The 15192-nt window shown below is 36.2% G+C and overlaps 1 protein-coding gene across 2 annotated transcripts in view; it reads left to right on the forward strand.

Annotated features, from left to right (window-relative positions):
• Positions 1–15192, forward strand: part of LOC120514395 (cytosolic purine 5'-nucleotidase) — a 112554-nt gene that overhangs the window by 61083 nt on the left and 36279 nt on the right. For both annotated transcript variants that reach the window (XM_039734749.1, XM_039734757.1), the window contains 2 exons: positions 3934–3991; positions 12108–12201. In XM_039734749.1, coding sequence (XP_039590683.1) covers positions 3934–3991; positions 12108–12201 — 152 coding nt within the window. The remainder of the gene's footprint in view (positions 1–3933; positions 3992–12107; positions 12202–15192) is intronic.

Genomic DNA, 15192 nt, shown 5'->3' on the forward strand with positions numbered 1-15192 from the left:
TTGTTTTTTACGTTTTCTATCTGCATTATATGTTTAAATTTGTAAGAGTTGTCTATCTGTCATGCAAAACTTGTGCACACATGTCTTTTGAAACATGATCTTGGTCTCAATCGATTAACAGCTTATGTCGTGACACATGCAACGTGACCTATGATTTGGGTGTCTGGCTCAAAGTGATCCTGACATTTGGCTTTCTCACAGTCATTGAAAATGCAGTAACATGGATTTCCAGACAGGAACCACACAGAGGCACATGCATGAATTGAACACGGCTGTGTATGCCATTGCCAGGAATGCCAAGTGCTGTGCACCTTTCCACTTAGCTGGCACCACAGGTACAGCCAACTGATCACACTGCTAGTTTGACACGAACATAGCCCACGAAGTGAAGGTGGTGCATGATTTAGCCTTTGACATAATATGCATGAAACTCTCCAAAGTCCACCAACCCTCAACTTGCTCCATCGCTGACCTGACAACTATGGCCAAAAGATCACAGTCCAGCATCACAATTAAAACAATCTTGTCAACAGAATACCATTACAATAATCTCAGCAGAGTCAGTAGAAGTGCTAGCTTCTGTGAGAGGTGCATGCATACGCGCCATGTATCTGAAGGGACAAAAAACACTTTTGCTGCCTTTATTTTTATCTAGACCATTTTCTGAAAAGTGTATGACTCTAATAGTGGCTTATGCACTTTTGCTAATAACTACCTATTATGATGTTATATTTGACTTAATATATGCAGCAACATTTAACCCACAAGGTTAAGTGTGCACTTCACTTTACTTTGTTCACCACATATGACAATAAATGTGAAATGTACAGCTTTCCATTTTTGAAAAAGCCAACACTGTTGTCCACCTGCATATTGCCATTAACTATGCAATACAAATCAACAACCAGTGTTAAATGCCTTTTAAAGTAAGAAACACACCGACAGATTTATAAAAGCCATGTTGCAACAGAATTACCATGATTTTTCTAAAACTCTCAAGATTTTTTTGAATGTGATACAGGAAGAACAATGAAAGATGTTGCTTTTCAGTGACTAAATGTAATTACTAACTTGTTGGTACACATTTATTCAAACCCACTGTATAATACATAAGTAGTAATTTTAGGCTTTGATGCCAAGATTTTTTAACACTTTTTGGATTTGAAAGAATCAACTTTAAATGTCCTTTATAAAATTTCTGAATACTGTACTGCTATTGATGATGTCCTGTACTGCCCCCTTGCTGTAGATACTTTCCTCACTCTATGCACACACCATTTACTGATAGAACACAAGAAAACAAACTACAAGCACAGTTAAATGTCACATGGCTTCCACAAGTTAAAGAGTACTTCCTCACCTTTTTTACATAAGACCAAGGTCGTTTGTACAAATAGTACTTTGAGCTTTTCGAACTAATGTTTCATCACATTCTTGCATTGCTTGTCATTGTGTTTTCCATGCAGATTTCTTTTTTCAGTAAAAGGTTTTTTTCTTTTAGGACTTTGACATTACACCACTTTAAAGTATATTTTCTAATCCCTTTTATTTGAGGACTGGATGAACACATATGCAGTATCAACAACTCCTTATCTTTACGATCCATGGGAATCTCTATTGATACTCCTCAGGACATGGTACTATATGTCAAAAATTCCTATTCATCTTCATCACTACATTGGTAGACTTTATCCCTTTCAATTCCCTTTTATTTAAGGACTGCAAGTCTGCGTGTTCCGCTAGTGCAAGAATGTTACATCTACACATTCCAATGCCATTATAGTTGGCATAATGACCGTGGAGACACTGAGTTAAGATCTCATTGATCTGCTTGCTGTAAGTTGAGGGACTTTGATTGCAGTTGTGTTGATCGGCTCATTACAGAGTGCTGGTATTCATTTCTTACCACCTAGGTATGCAGTTTGATTGACCCTAAAACAAGTGAATTAACAGGAGCAACAGGAGTCAGGTATTGGGCTTGATATGATTGACTGGGACTGATATAAGCTGTGTTATGTGAAATTAGTTGCATTTTTGTGTATATGGATTTATATAGACATTTAACGTTTTTTTTTTTTTTTTTCCCAAAATAACCTATTTAATTGTTGTCCACTGTTTCTGAAGTCTGTCACTCTAAGGATGCAATATATTATTTGTTTTATTTATAGTTTTGTTCCCATAATACCATTTTTTTTCTGAAGTGTTTTGCACTCTGCATATTTTCCAATTCATTCAGACGCCCATATTAAAGTCTGTTCATTGAGTTTTGTGCATCAGTGCAGAATTGTATCTGAGAATTTGCATTTCTTACCCCTCATACTGAAAGTCTAAACAGACAGGTTAACAATGTGCAATATACTAGCAGACTGGTATTGATCTTTTTCTGAGCTGAGTTGGAAGAGTTTTCAACTTGAAAGCAAAAAAATATTTTAAAGGTCATTTAACAACAAAACATGATGCATATATGTAAGCTGTATGGAAATGTTTTTTGTGCTAAAAATATTAGGGGTGCTAGTTCCAGGGCAGTCGTTGAGCTGCTACTATAATATGACATATACTAATTTAGCATTTGTGCTCGAGACAATTCTGTCTCGGAGGTCTACAGACAATTCCTTTGGCTTCATGCTTGGTTTGTGCTCTGACATGATCTGTCAACTGTGGGACCTTCTATAGACAGGTGTGTGCCTTTCCAAATCATGTCCAATCAACTGCATTTACCACACGTGGACTCCAATTAAGCTGCAGAAACATCTCAAGGATGATCAGGGAACTTGAGAAGGGGAACTTATGTACATGTGCTTTCTCAAATTTTTTATTTTTAATAAATTTGCAAAAACCTCAAGTAAACATTTTTCAAGCTGTCATTATGGGGTGTTGTGTGTAGAATTCTGAGGAAAAAAAATGAATTGAATCAATTTTGGAATAAGTCTGTAACATAACAAAATGTGGAAAAAGTGATGCGCTGTGAATACTTTCCGGATGCACTGTATATGCACTAGTTGTGCTATCCATCTAAGATGGGTTAAAATTTTTTGTAGACCTCAGTATATTTCATGTTAACATTTGCTGTGCAACATGTATTGAAATGTATTTTGTATTTCATCTGCATTAGTAATACAATGCATTGTGTTTGTATATTTTCAACATATGCTGTATCACAATTATTTTGTTGTAATAAAATGTGTTGCATTTGTCATTCCAACAGATGGCATTGCTTTTACAAATCTCATAACAAATAGCATATAACAGACACATAGCAACCAGACGGACACACAGATATACACGCCCTTGTACTTTTATTATTGAGGATTATATTGTGTAGGAACTGATCACAAGAGTCTAATGTGGTTACAGCTTAGCTTTTTTTTCAAGTTATTGTATCAAGATGTTTGGTTTTTAACTTCTTTGTACATAGCAGATCACTATAACACACTAAAGAGGAAATGCTGTATCTGGGAAAATGTATGATACTCAAATAGGAATATGTTAGTGGTTTAGAAACACAAAAGAAGATAACTCTAAAAATGTAATGTTAAGAACAACCCTCTGATCTGACAGATGCCCCAAAATACATAAAAATAGCTGCTATCCAAGAAAGGAATTGGTTAATGTGAAATCTGTTTATATAAGGGTTTGCTAAATTATTTTGCATCGCCAGGAGCTAATTATGCCTAGAATTCTGACATTGTTTTATAAAGCTATGCAGTTACATTGAAATCTATAGGTGCAAGCTCTGCTGCTGGTTAAAAATACTGTATAATCCTCAAAATGGCAGCTGTGTCCCAAGTTTAATAATACAAATTTTGATGATTTCAGATTTTTCATATGTATAATGAGCTTTAAAAAACTGTAAGAAACTGTACAGTATATAGAATTAAATCTTTATACCAGGATTATTGATTCCTTGGTTTTGCTTTTTTCTTTTTTTAACAGAAACTTACCTATTTGCCTGCCTTGTAGATTTTTTCACAAACTGCCCTCGTTATACCAGGTAAGTAGTAGTATATATTAAAGATTTTTTATCTGCAGTATAAAGTGATACAATGCTCTAATCACAGAAGTAACTGGTATTAAATAAATCTCCAGATAAAGCTAATATGCATTATAAATTAATTTCAGCTTATGTACTATTGTACTAATAGTTTATTAATATAGTTTGTGGGATTGTTTAGAGAATATTAAAATTTTCTTCATACAGGACCTGCATACTGTATATCGTATATGAAAGAAGTCCATATATATCCTAAAAAGTTATTAATGTGATCTACTGCTTTCCTTCTGGTTCCACTCTTTTTAACAGGGCATATAACATATATCTATACATTGGTTATATGAAAAACTCATTATACCAGAGCAGACCTGTGAAGCTTTAATGTATGACATGAGAACATTTTATGTAGATAAATTTGGAAAATATTCCAAATAAGAAACAGAAGCTGTATAAATAAATTTAACAGCAGTGCAGTATGTAGTGGAACAGATAGCTTTTTCATTGACTTTAGGTTGTTTCCTTTTATTTTAAAACATAATACTGGTTAAGTAAGTCTAGATTGACTGACTCGTGATGTAAGTTTTAATGTCATTCCTGATAGACAGATACAGGGCTGCCTGCTTTTAGAAGGCATGTAATGGCACTGGATGAATTTCATACACAAGTGACCTAGCAGAACTGGATTCATAACAGAGAGACACAAGAAAAAAACCACAAACACTTAAAAGTTAAAATGATGGCAACAAATGACTAAATTGAAATGCCAAATTTAAAAAAGGCTTTAAAACTGAGTAAGGAGCAAAGTTAACAGCATGCTTATAGTGTGGTTTATTGTTGTTGAACAGCAGATATGGACTTTTTTCTTGGCCAGGTGAGAAATGGTCCCTTAACACTGCAAAATGCAGCTGAATAAAGTAAATACAGTATAACGCATGGGACAAGATACATAGTACATCTAAAATGTGTAAATCCTCTGATATAATGGCATGCGTTATTATAGCAGCCTTCAGCTATTGATTTTTCACATTTCACTTTCAAAAGTGTTGGAAAAACTAAATTTTGATTTATGCTTTCCACTTCAGGTGTTACAAAGTCATAAGCATGGGTTTTGTGAGTAGTGAGCAGTGTGTACTCACTTTCAGTCATACGGCAATAGTTTCCTAATCGATAGGTAACAATGATAATAAAAAAACACTTTCAACAGCACATAACCGTAGAAGAAGTAAACTGACCAGTAGAACTTTGCTGAACCCATTTCTGATCTGCTTATCAAATGTTCATTTGTTAATCCATTTTTGGACACACTTGTTCCTGCTCTTTCCTAAGCTGACATAAGGGGCCTGAACCGATCCAATGCAAGTATAATGCAAAAACACACAAGTATATAAAGGACTAGTTGGGAGTTACCAGTAAATGCTCACTTTCTCTGACTTAAACTAGTCTGCCTAGACTGGTGACTGAAGAATTGCTCAAACTGCACTTTAAAAGGTCTTTGTTGCAGTTGCACTTAACAGTTACACACCCATAAAAAATCTGATTTTTAACTTTTGCAAATATATATTTGAAGTTTTTCAACAGATTAATAGCAAGCTAAGTTAACTTTTAGAGATAACACCAAATTATATTTAAAGATATGTGAAAATGCATACAAGATATCTTAATTACAGACATCTCAAAATACATTTAGTTCAAGATATCTTAAATGCATTTTGTCAGTGATCCTTCATTTCTAAAATATGAGTATCAATTTCTGTTCATTTTTGCAATCAACCACTGTTCGCAATTTTCCCTTTTGATTTCAGTATTTTCTGCGCACAAATGGCTATGTAGGTAGTGAAATCTAGATATGTGCAGTGTGGTATAAGCAGGGTGCAGTGGGTCAAAGTTTTCTGCTACATGGTGTCATTTATGTATGTATGTGTACATGCCCCCTTATGACACTATGTATGTGTCTATCATAAGATATCTCATAATCATGAGATGTAACAAGTGCAAGTATTACATTGAGCCATACATTAATTTTCACATAGGTATCTATAGTTGATCCGACTTGAGAGCAATCACCATGTTTTGCACAGACAACAGAAGCTTTAGTTTTATAGGAAAGACATTGAAACTTTTGACATCCGTAAGATGAGTAGAACTCTATTAATGTTAGGACCTTACGAGTGCTTAAGTGCAGTTCCATGCTGTTTTGGTTGTCTTTTAAAGTACATTTCTTTTTCTTTTTCTTTGGTTTGCTTAAGCTTAACAGTTCCAGTGTTAATTCATTAGGAATTATCCTGGAAAGTTATACCATTGTCATTGTTTATAAAATTGCATAGTGAACATACGTACCTATCTTTGCTCATTCATATCATCATTCCAAACATAACCCCATAGACTGAGTCCCTCAGAGCCTATCCCAATGGTTTTAGGTATAAAACAGGAACCAGCTCTAGAAGAGGCACTAGGTTTTTGCAGGGTTAACTCATGTACATACCCACACTGACTTACAGAGGGCCAATTTAGTGAAGCACCTGTATTAAATACTCGTGCAGAGACAAAATAGATATGTAAACTCCAACAGACCATGACCAGATTGGAAATGGGAGCTGCAGTAATTGTTGTTTCTCTATTTATTATTCCCATTCAACTTTCTTTTGCAAAAGGAAAATCTTGGCAGTGCTATCTGTTTTACATGTGTCATCCTTTAGAGAACCACTGTGTAATGACTTGCATTTGGGAGACCAGTCATTCATATGTTTTTTGTGTATACCTAATAGATTTTGGGATCATTTTAAAAATAATATTCTGGCTTTTGTTATGCAGCAACTATGTAAAGTCGCAAAAACAACAACAAAAAGGGTTTCTGGATTTAAATGTTGCTACCCATTACTAGTAGCCAAGTCAAAGCCAAAATTAAATTGCAGTAATAGATATAGAAATTGAACAGTAAAATATAAGCAATTCAGCAAAAATGCATAGCTGACAGATGCTTCAGTTAAATGGGAAGTATGTCTAACAGATTTTAAATGGCTGTTGTTAAAAGGTGCTGCACAACTTAATTATAAAAATCTGAAAAAGAGTACATGAAAACATTGGTAAAGTTACAGGAAGATTAAGTAATGGATAAAGCTTTCAAAGTTCAAATCAAAATATTGTTCATTTTTTACAACAACAACAACATTTATTTATATAGCACATTTTCATACAAAAAGTAGCTCAAAGTGCTTTACATAATGAAGAATAGAAAAAGAAAATAAATCAACATTAATTTACATAGAATAAGAGTAAGGTCCAATGGCCAGGGTGGACAGAAAAAAGAAAAAAAAAACGGCTGGAGAAAAAAATAAAATCTGTAGGGATTCCAGACCAATAGACCACCCAGTCCCCTCTGGGCATTCTACCTAACATAAATGAAACGGTACTCTTTGGATTTAGGGTTCTCATGGAAGGACTTGATGATGATGGTCATGTAGACTTATGGCTTTTAATCCATCCATCATTGTTGGAGCATCATGATGCTTTGAGTAGGTGGTGACTGCGCCACCACCACAAAGAAACCGGAAAAAGAAACAAAAGAGAGAGTAGGGGTCAGTACGGATTTTAGAGCCACCATGAATAGTTATTACGATGAATCGAACATACAGAGTATCAGGATTAAGTTAAAGTGAAGTTATAATAAGGCCATGTTAAAGTAATATGCTTTCAGCAGCGTTTTAAAATGCTCCACTGTATTAGCCTGGCAAATTCCTATTGGCAGGCTATTCCAGATTTTAGGTGCATAGCAGCAGAAGGCCGCCTCACCACTTCTTTTAAGTTTTGTTCTTGGAATTCTAAAGAGATACTCATTTGAGGATCTAAGGTTACAATTTGGAAAATAAGGTGTCAGACATTCCGATATGTAAGATGGAGCGAGATTATTAAAGGCTTTATAAACCATAAGCAGAATTTTAAAGTCAATCCTGAATGACACAGGTAACCAGTGTAGTGACATCAAAACTGGAGAAATGTGCTCGGATTTTCTTTTCCTAGTTAGAATTCTAGCAGCTGCATTTTGCACTAGTTGCGAACGATTTATGTCTTTTTTAGGTAGTCCTGAGAGGAGTGCGTTACAGTAATCTAGTCGACTGAAAACAAACTCATGAACTAATTTCTCAGCATCTTTCAGTAATATAAGAGGTCTAACTTTAGCTATGTTTCTTAAGTGAAAAAATGCTGTCCTAGTGATCTGATTAATATGCGATTTAAAATTCAGATTACAGTCAACAATTACCCCTAAGCTTTTTACCTCTGTCTTGACTTTTAATCCTAATGTATCCAGTTTATTTCTAATAGCCTCATTGTATCCATTATTGCCAATCACTAAGATTTCAGTTTTCTCTTTATTTAACTTGAGAAAGTTACTATTCATCCATTCTGAGATACAAGTCAGACATTGTGTTAGTGAATCAATAGAATTGGGGTCATCAGGTGCTATTGATAAGTACAGCTGTGTGTCATCAGCATAGCTGACTTTACAGAGACAGTACATTAGTGGATAAGAAAGAATGGCACAAACAAGTAAATAAAGGGTGAGCAATTTAGCTGGAGACAATAGGTGATTTTCAGTCAGCATTTGGGCATCAGGCATAGACCTCTGAAGAAGTTCCAGAGAGCAAAACCTAGAAAGGGCCGATAATTTGTCTAGCGTGCTGGAACAAACCACTTCATAAGCAGCTCAGTTTTGAAGTCTGTTCGATATCTGTCATGAAGCTGGTGCAGATTTTAAGCTGATGGGTAAAATGGTCATAATGATTTGTTTGGATAGAAATATGTCCACAGTCCTGTGGCTACTGGTAAGGACATGTACACACACCATAGGCAGTGGCAAAATAGCATGTTGGAAAATGGATTACTGGATATTTCAAAACAAAAGTAAGCTTTAAACTTTTTGGGATATAATATTGACTTTAGAAGCATGAGCACTTGTTTAATTTCTAAACTACTTTTTAGGGGTCTGCAATTTCACATATATTAGTTGTTCCTTGTGCCATACTCCCTGGTTTCTTTAATAGTGAAAAATATTCAGGTAAGCAATTAGGAAACACTAAAGTTTGTTTTATGTGTGTGTTGTATATGTGATTGCACCCTTTGATGGACTAGCATTAAGTCTAGAATGGGAATGTGAATTTGTGGGTTTTCTTGCTACTGGGATAAACTACTTTTTCATGGGTAAATAGACATGCTGTATGTTCAGATTTATTTATTTTCTATATTTTATGTTCATATGATTGCAACATATTTTTATTTTAGTGTCATTCATCATATAAAAGGACTAGCATTGAAGTCTGATAACTTGACTTAGTTCTCATTTCTATTTGTTATATCCTGTTTCTTCAATGTCATAGAATGGATTTATAAATTGCAAAAATTACATTCCATTACTTAACCAGATATTTTGAAAAATAGTTGATGTGTTAGTTGTATTTTTTGTACCTTCATAGTTAGAAAACATTATCAAACACATTTAACCATATTCAAGGTCATATGTGGCCAGACTGCATCCTAATAGCAGTGGGTGCAAGGCAAGAAAGCAATCTTGGGCATCAGTCCATTGTAGGACTCGCTCATGAACATTGGGTCAGTTTATAGCCAGCATTTAGGTTATCTTACACATCTGTAGGAATGTGTACAACATTTTGCACTGTTTCTATGCTGCCTCAGAGTGCTGTGCTCAACTCTTGTAGCGTATATTTTTTGAAAGTATATTATCTTTTATTATGAGTTGTCCTTTCACAACTGAGAGCTGTGTGATTTTTAAATCAGATGCGTTGTTGTAACAGTTCAGCCAGTTCATAGTCAAAGTATTCTCTAGTTGAACAGATGGCTGCGAGGTTCACAGTTTATGCAATTTTCAGATCTGTACTGCTGTATTTTAGAAGGGATTGAAATTTTCACACTATGCCAGTAAATACCCATGCTTGCTGGATACAATATAAAATTATAATTATGAAGAAAGGGCTGTATTAGTGACTTTTCATGTCCAGAAATGCAGGATTACCTCACCATTTCCATGGTACCTGACAGCATGGTTCTTGCCTTTATTTGTACCCCTGTGTGGTAATCTGCCTACCAGGCATTACCACTTTAACACTAGAATTCCTGAAGCCTACGAAAAAACTTGTAATTCCAGCTCACCTTGAATCCCTTCACACCTCTCTTATCAGCGTCTTTTGTTTTGTAAATGTATCAGCACAATCAGCAACCAGCCTGCTGTACCATCCATCTTCTTGACGGAGCTCAGCTTGCGGGCAAAAAGAGTTCTCCCAGCTTAAGCCAAGGCTCCTTATCTATGTGAGATGTGGCTGGAGTTGTATAGGATACAGTATATCCTTATTTGGAATACATGCATTTCATGTGTGTTCTTTGTCTACAAAGATCTGGAAAGTGTAGGATGAAAGGAAATACCAGAAATGCACGAAATGCTGAACACATACCTAAAACAGAAGCTTTTTCTGTGTTATCCTAATAATGACGAGAAGTGTATAATATATGAAGACTTTAGTCCAAATGTAAATAAACATGCACGCTTTTATTCAAGAATATCACCAAAGAAAAAAAAAGCATTTGATTTACATGTAGCTGTCAGTGAGTTAGATTCTTAGATGGTGCAGCGGTAAGAACCGCTGCCTTATAACCCGACTTACAGGTCCTGGGTTTGAGTCCGGGCGCTCAATATAATAAAAACATACATTTGGTTTGAGTCTGTAGCACCCAGTGTAAATTGTTGGTAAAAGTTAGTGCTTGTTTTTTTATTATTCAGCTTTATTCTCTCAGTGACATTCACGTGGTACAACGACCTTGCCTCTCCCACTTTGAGTTGATGGCATTTATCTCCATTCTTTTCACAAGAGCAGCACTGTGGCTGATGCCTGCTCAGAACTGTTTGTTGTACCGGCAATCAAAGATACAATGTCCCGTGACCGCTATCTGACAGGACAAAGGCAGGACCGTAGCAAGAGACAGCTTCTTCACAGCACTTTCGCCAGCTAATAGACTGCTGTAACGCAACGCAACTCTGCTTGGCACCATAAGTAAAATGGGACTTCCACCTGCAGCTAAAGTCACTTCGGTACGTGACTAATTTGCCACGCTAGTGTTTAGATGTGATAGTGCCATGCTGACGGTGTATGCGCCCAAAAAGAAGAAGCTTTTGATTTCAGTCTGTAACAGCCAGTTTAAAGTTAGGAATACAAGTAGACACACAAATGCTGGTGAATCATATCTTCTGGGTATTTTGTTGTCACTTAAATATTTTTGTTATTCAGTTTTATTTTTGAATAAAAGCACACTTGTTTCATTATACATTTGCGAAAGTATTTATTTTATATTCCAGTAACCACTTGAATGAGATTAAATCTGTCTATGCCTCTCTCACACATCCATGTTATTATTTGAAAACGCTATGCCAAATCTTGCCCGTATTCCATGTGATAGTGCATGATACTGAAAATGCAGACAGAGCGGTGTATCATGCACCATCATGCGGAGTACAGGCAAGATCAGAAAAAAAAATGTTCAGATGACAACTCATGTTCAAATGGCATAATGTGCCTGTAGTTGTCCTCCCATTTTGCCAGCTGATTGCATTTGACCCCTTACATTTGCTGTCCTCCCAGTTTGTCAGGTGATTGCATTTTAGGCCTTTACTCCTTCTGATCTTGATAAATAAGTGTAATTGTGCTTCCATACTGGCTATAGGTTTACTGTTAAGAAATGTTAACTCATTATAATGAAGAGGTTTCCAGAAAAGGTCAGAGGTAGTGCATAAGGTGGACTATTAATATTTATTGTAAGTTATTGTTGGCCCATGTTTGTGCCAGCAACAAAACAACAAAAATTAAGAAATGTTTTGTATTTCTAGTCTTTATTAAGCCTGTGAGGTCTTTCACCAGATTTTTTACATAATTTCAAAATGGAAGTAAATGTTAATCAGTATAGGTTATTGGGCACTGCAAATACAACACACAAAGAAAAACAGAAATGTTACGAGCATGTATTTGGTAATTTTTATTTTTGTGTTGGTATATGGTATCTTAATACAGTAGTTGCCCTTGCTAACAACGATGCATTGTTGCTTTTATATTCTCAGTTGTGAAACTGGTTTTAAAGATGGGGACCTCTTCATGTCTTATAAGAGCATGTTCCAGGATGTCCGTGATGCTGTGGACTGGGTGCACTACAAGGTAGGCAGTATTTTCTTTTGAATATTTAAAATACTTGATATTTATGCACTGACCTTCAGTCCTGGTATGATGTTTCAGGTTTATTTTATCCCCTGAATGATTTCAGGTACAGTTGAACCCCCTAAAAATGGCTAAAGACACGTGCAGCAGTACTGCAACCAGCTGTGAAATTTTTGCCCTTACCGCCACCTTAGTAATTACAGATTCTCTTTCTGACAGTACATGTTGGCTAGCACTGACATAAATGCATACTTTTATTAGTTTTTTACTTAAACAGTCACAGGAGATTTGCTCTGTTCATGTGTTATGAGAATTCCTGAGTTGCAACATGTAACATCATACTTTCAACATCATTATGTATACCTGAAACTATGGTCTATGTTTTGGAAAAAAGTAAAAGTCACTGTTGATTTGCTGCTTGAGATGCACAAGATCAATTTAAGATTAGCTCTATTGTTTTTCATGAAAATTAAAAGCAAATAAATACATTATGGATGTACTGTATTGCTCCAAATTCAGTGCAACTAGAAAAAAACTGCAAAAATCTCAACATACAGGGTGAGCCAAAATGAAGTACCACATTTCTCAAGGTAATTGCGTGAGGTAGAGGCAGCCGAGTGGGTTGGGGTTTGGGTCCTCTGATAGATGATCCCTTGTAGTTTTCAGTTGGCAACATGTCTTGGTCTGGTGCGCACCATGCTTTCACAAGTTGAAGCGTTCTTCAAAAACAACGAATCCGTTATCACTACGCAATGCGCCTTTCAAGCACACTTCAGCATTCCTTCTAACAGTGATGTTCCAAATCATAAAACAATTCTTCAGTAGGTGGCTAAATTATTCAGATGTGTACAACATTGAACAGAAAATCTCCAGGCCATCCTCGGACTGTAAGAATGTTTGAAAACATCCAAGCTGTAATGGCATCAATTTTGCAGTCTCCTAGATGTTAGCACGCAAACATGCTTCTGCCTTAGGCATTTCCAACACGTGTTTTGAGAAGGATTTTGCATAAGGACCTTAATTTCCATCCATACAAAATGTTGTTAGGGCAGAACTTGCTGCGAGAGCCATAGAGAGTTGTGTGAGAACATTCAGCAACTAATTCATCTAGATGCCATCATCGTGTTCAGCGATGAGACACATTTCCATTTGAATGCAGCCTTGCTGAATCTAAACCATCCATCCATCCATTTTCCAACCCGCTGAATCCAAACACAGGATCATGGGGGTCTGCTGGAGCCAATCCCAGCCAACACAGGGCACAAGTCAGGAACCAATCCCAGGCAGGGTGCCAACCCACAGCAGGGTGCGCACAAACACACCCACACACCAAGCACACACTAGGGCCAATTTAGAATCACCAATCCTGCATGTCTTTGGACTGTGTGAGGAAACCGGAGCGCCCAGAGGAAATCCACACAGACACGGGGAGAACGTGCAAACTGCACGCAGGGAGGACCCGGGAAGTGAACCTGGGTCTCCTAACTGCGAGGCAGCAGTGCTACCACTGCGCCACCCTGAATCTAAACCTCGGCATATATCGACCATTACCATGAGAGTGAAGAAGTCAGCAAAGGGTTTCTAGAAGAACACTTTGCCTTAATCAAAGGAAATTTTAGAAGAGATGAGAAAAAAATTGTTGAAACTTGGCAATCTAGAAAGGGTTACAAGGCATTTTCTAAAGCTCTAGGACTCCACCATACCACAATGAGAACCGTTATCTCCATATAGAGAACTTTTTTGGAACAGTTCTGAATCATGAATTGCTGGCCTACCAAATTTTTCCAAGGGCAGACACAATGATAACTCAATCAAAAAAAATCACAGACATCCTAAAAGAACTTCCAAAGAGACTAGACCAAGTCTCTTTAGTCTCTGCTCACATCAGTGTTCATGCCTCTACAATAAGAAAGAGACTGAATGAAAATGGGATTCATGGGAGAGTATGCAAAAGTAACATCAGTGCATGCTTTGCATTTGCAAAGAAACAACTAGATGATCTCCAAGCCGTTTGGAATACAGCTGTATGGACATATGAGTCAAAAGTAGAACTCTTTGGACGACACAGGCCTCCCTATATCGGGAATAAAGTTAAGGCAGTGTTCAAAAGTGACAGTATCAATAAATATAGGGTTGCTCTGATGGTGTGGGAATACTTTTCAACCTTAGAACCTGGAAGACTTGCTGTTATTGAAGGAACCTTGAAATCTATACTTTGCCAGAATACTCTTAAGGAGTATGTCCAGTCATCAGTTTATGACCAGAAGCTCTAGCACAATTGAATTATGCAACAGGACATGACCCAAAACCCAAAAGCAAGTCTGAATGGCTCTAAAGAAAGTAAAATAATATTAAGGAGTGCCCTGAATTAAACCCAATAGAGATGGTGTTGTTGGACCTGAAACGTGCAGTTCACACTTACAAACCTACCAGTGTGTCTGAGTTAAAGCAATTCAGCAAAGAATTGGAGGCTACAATTTTTAAAAGCAGTTTGAAAGGCTATATCAAATTAAAACATTGTAATTAAAGCATTTAGTTGCAATTATTGCTGCTAAAGATGCTGCAATAAAATATTGAAACTATGGGGGCAATTAGTTTTTCGCATGTGTGATTAGGGGTATTAGAACATTGTTCCTTAAATATAGAGAATAATAATTCAAAAACTATACTTTAAGTTAACTCAAGTTCCATTTCTCTAATATTGGATTTTGCCTGACGGTCTGAGGTAATTATGTAAAATATGCAATCATAGCTATTAAATTACTTGTTCACAACACTGTAAATTAACTGTACATGAGAGAAAGTAAAATTATTTCACAGCAGTGTTTTGTAAGAACGGATGTGAATTGAAAAAAAACACAAATGACTTTGCCTGTTGGACATGTACAGTACATGATAATCTTGAAGTTGGATTTATACAAAGTGTTGCTTATTACGCTGTTTGCAAGTCAAAATGCAAAGTAATTAACTTACATGGTTGTGTTTCTGTAA

The sequence above is a fragment of the Polypterus senegalus genome, chromosome 1 (assembly GCF_016835505.1).
Source record: "Polypterus senegalus isolate Bchr_013 chromosome 1, ASM1683550v1, whole genome shotgun sequence".
In the NCBI taxonomy this organism is placed as follows: Eukaryota; Metazoa; Chordata; class Cladistia; order Polypteriformes; family Polypteridae; genus Polypterus; species Polypterus senegalus.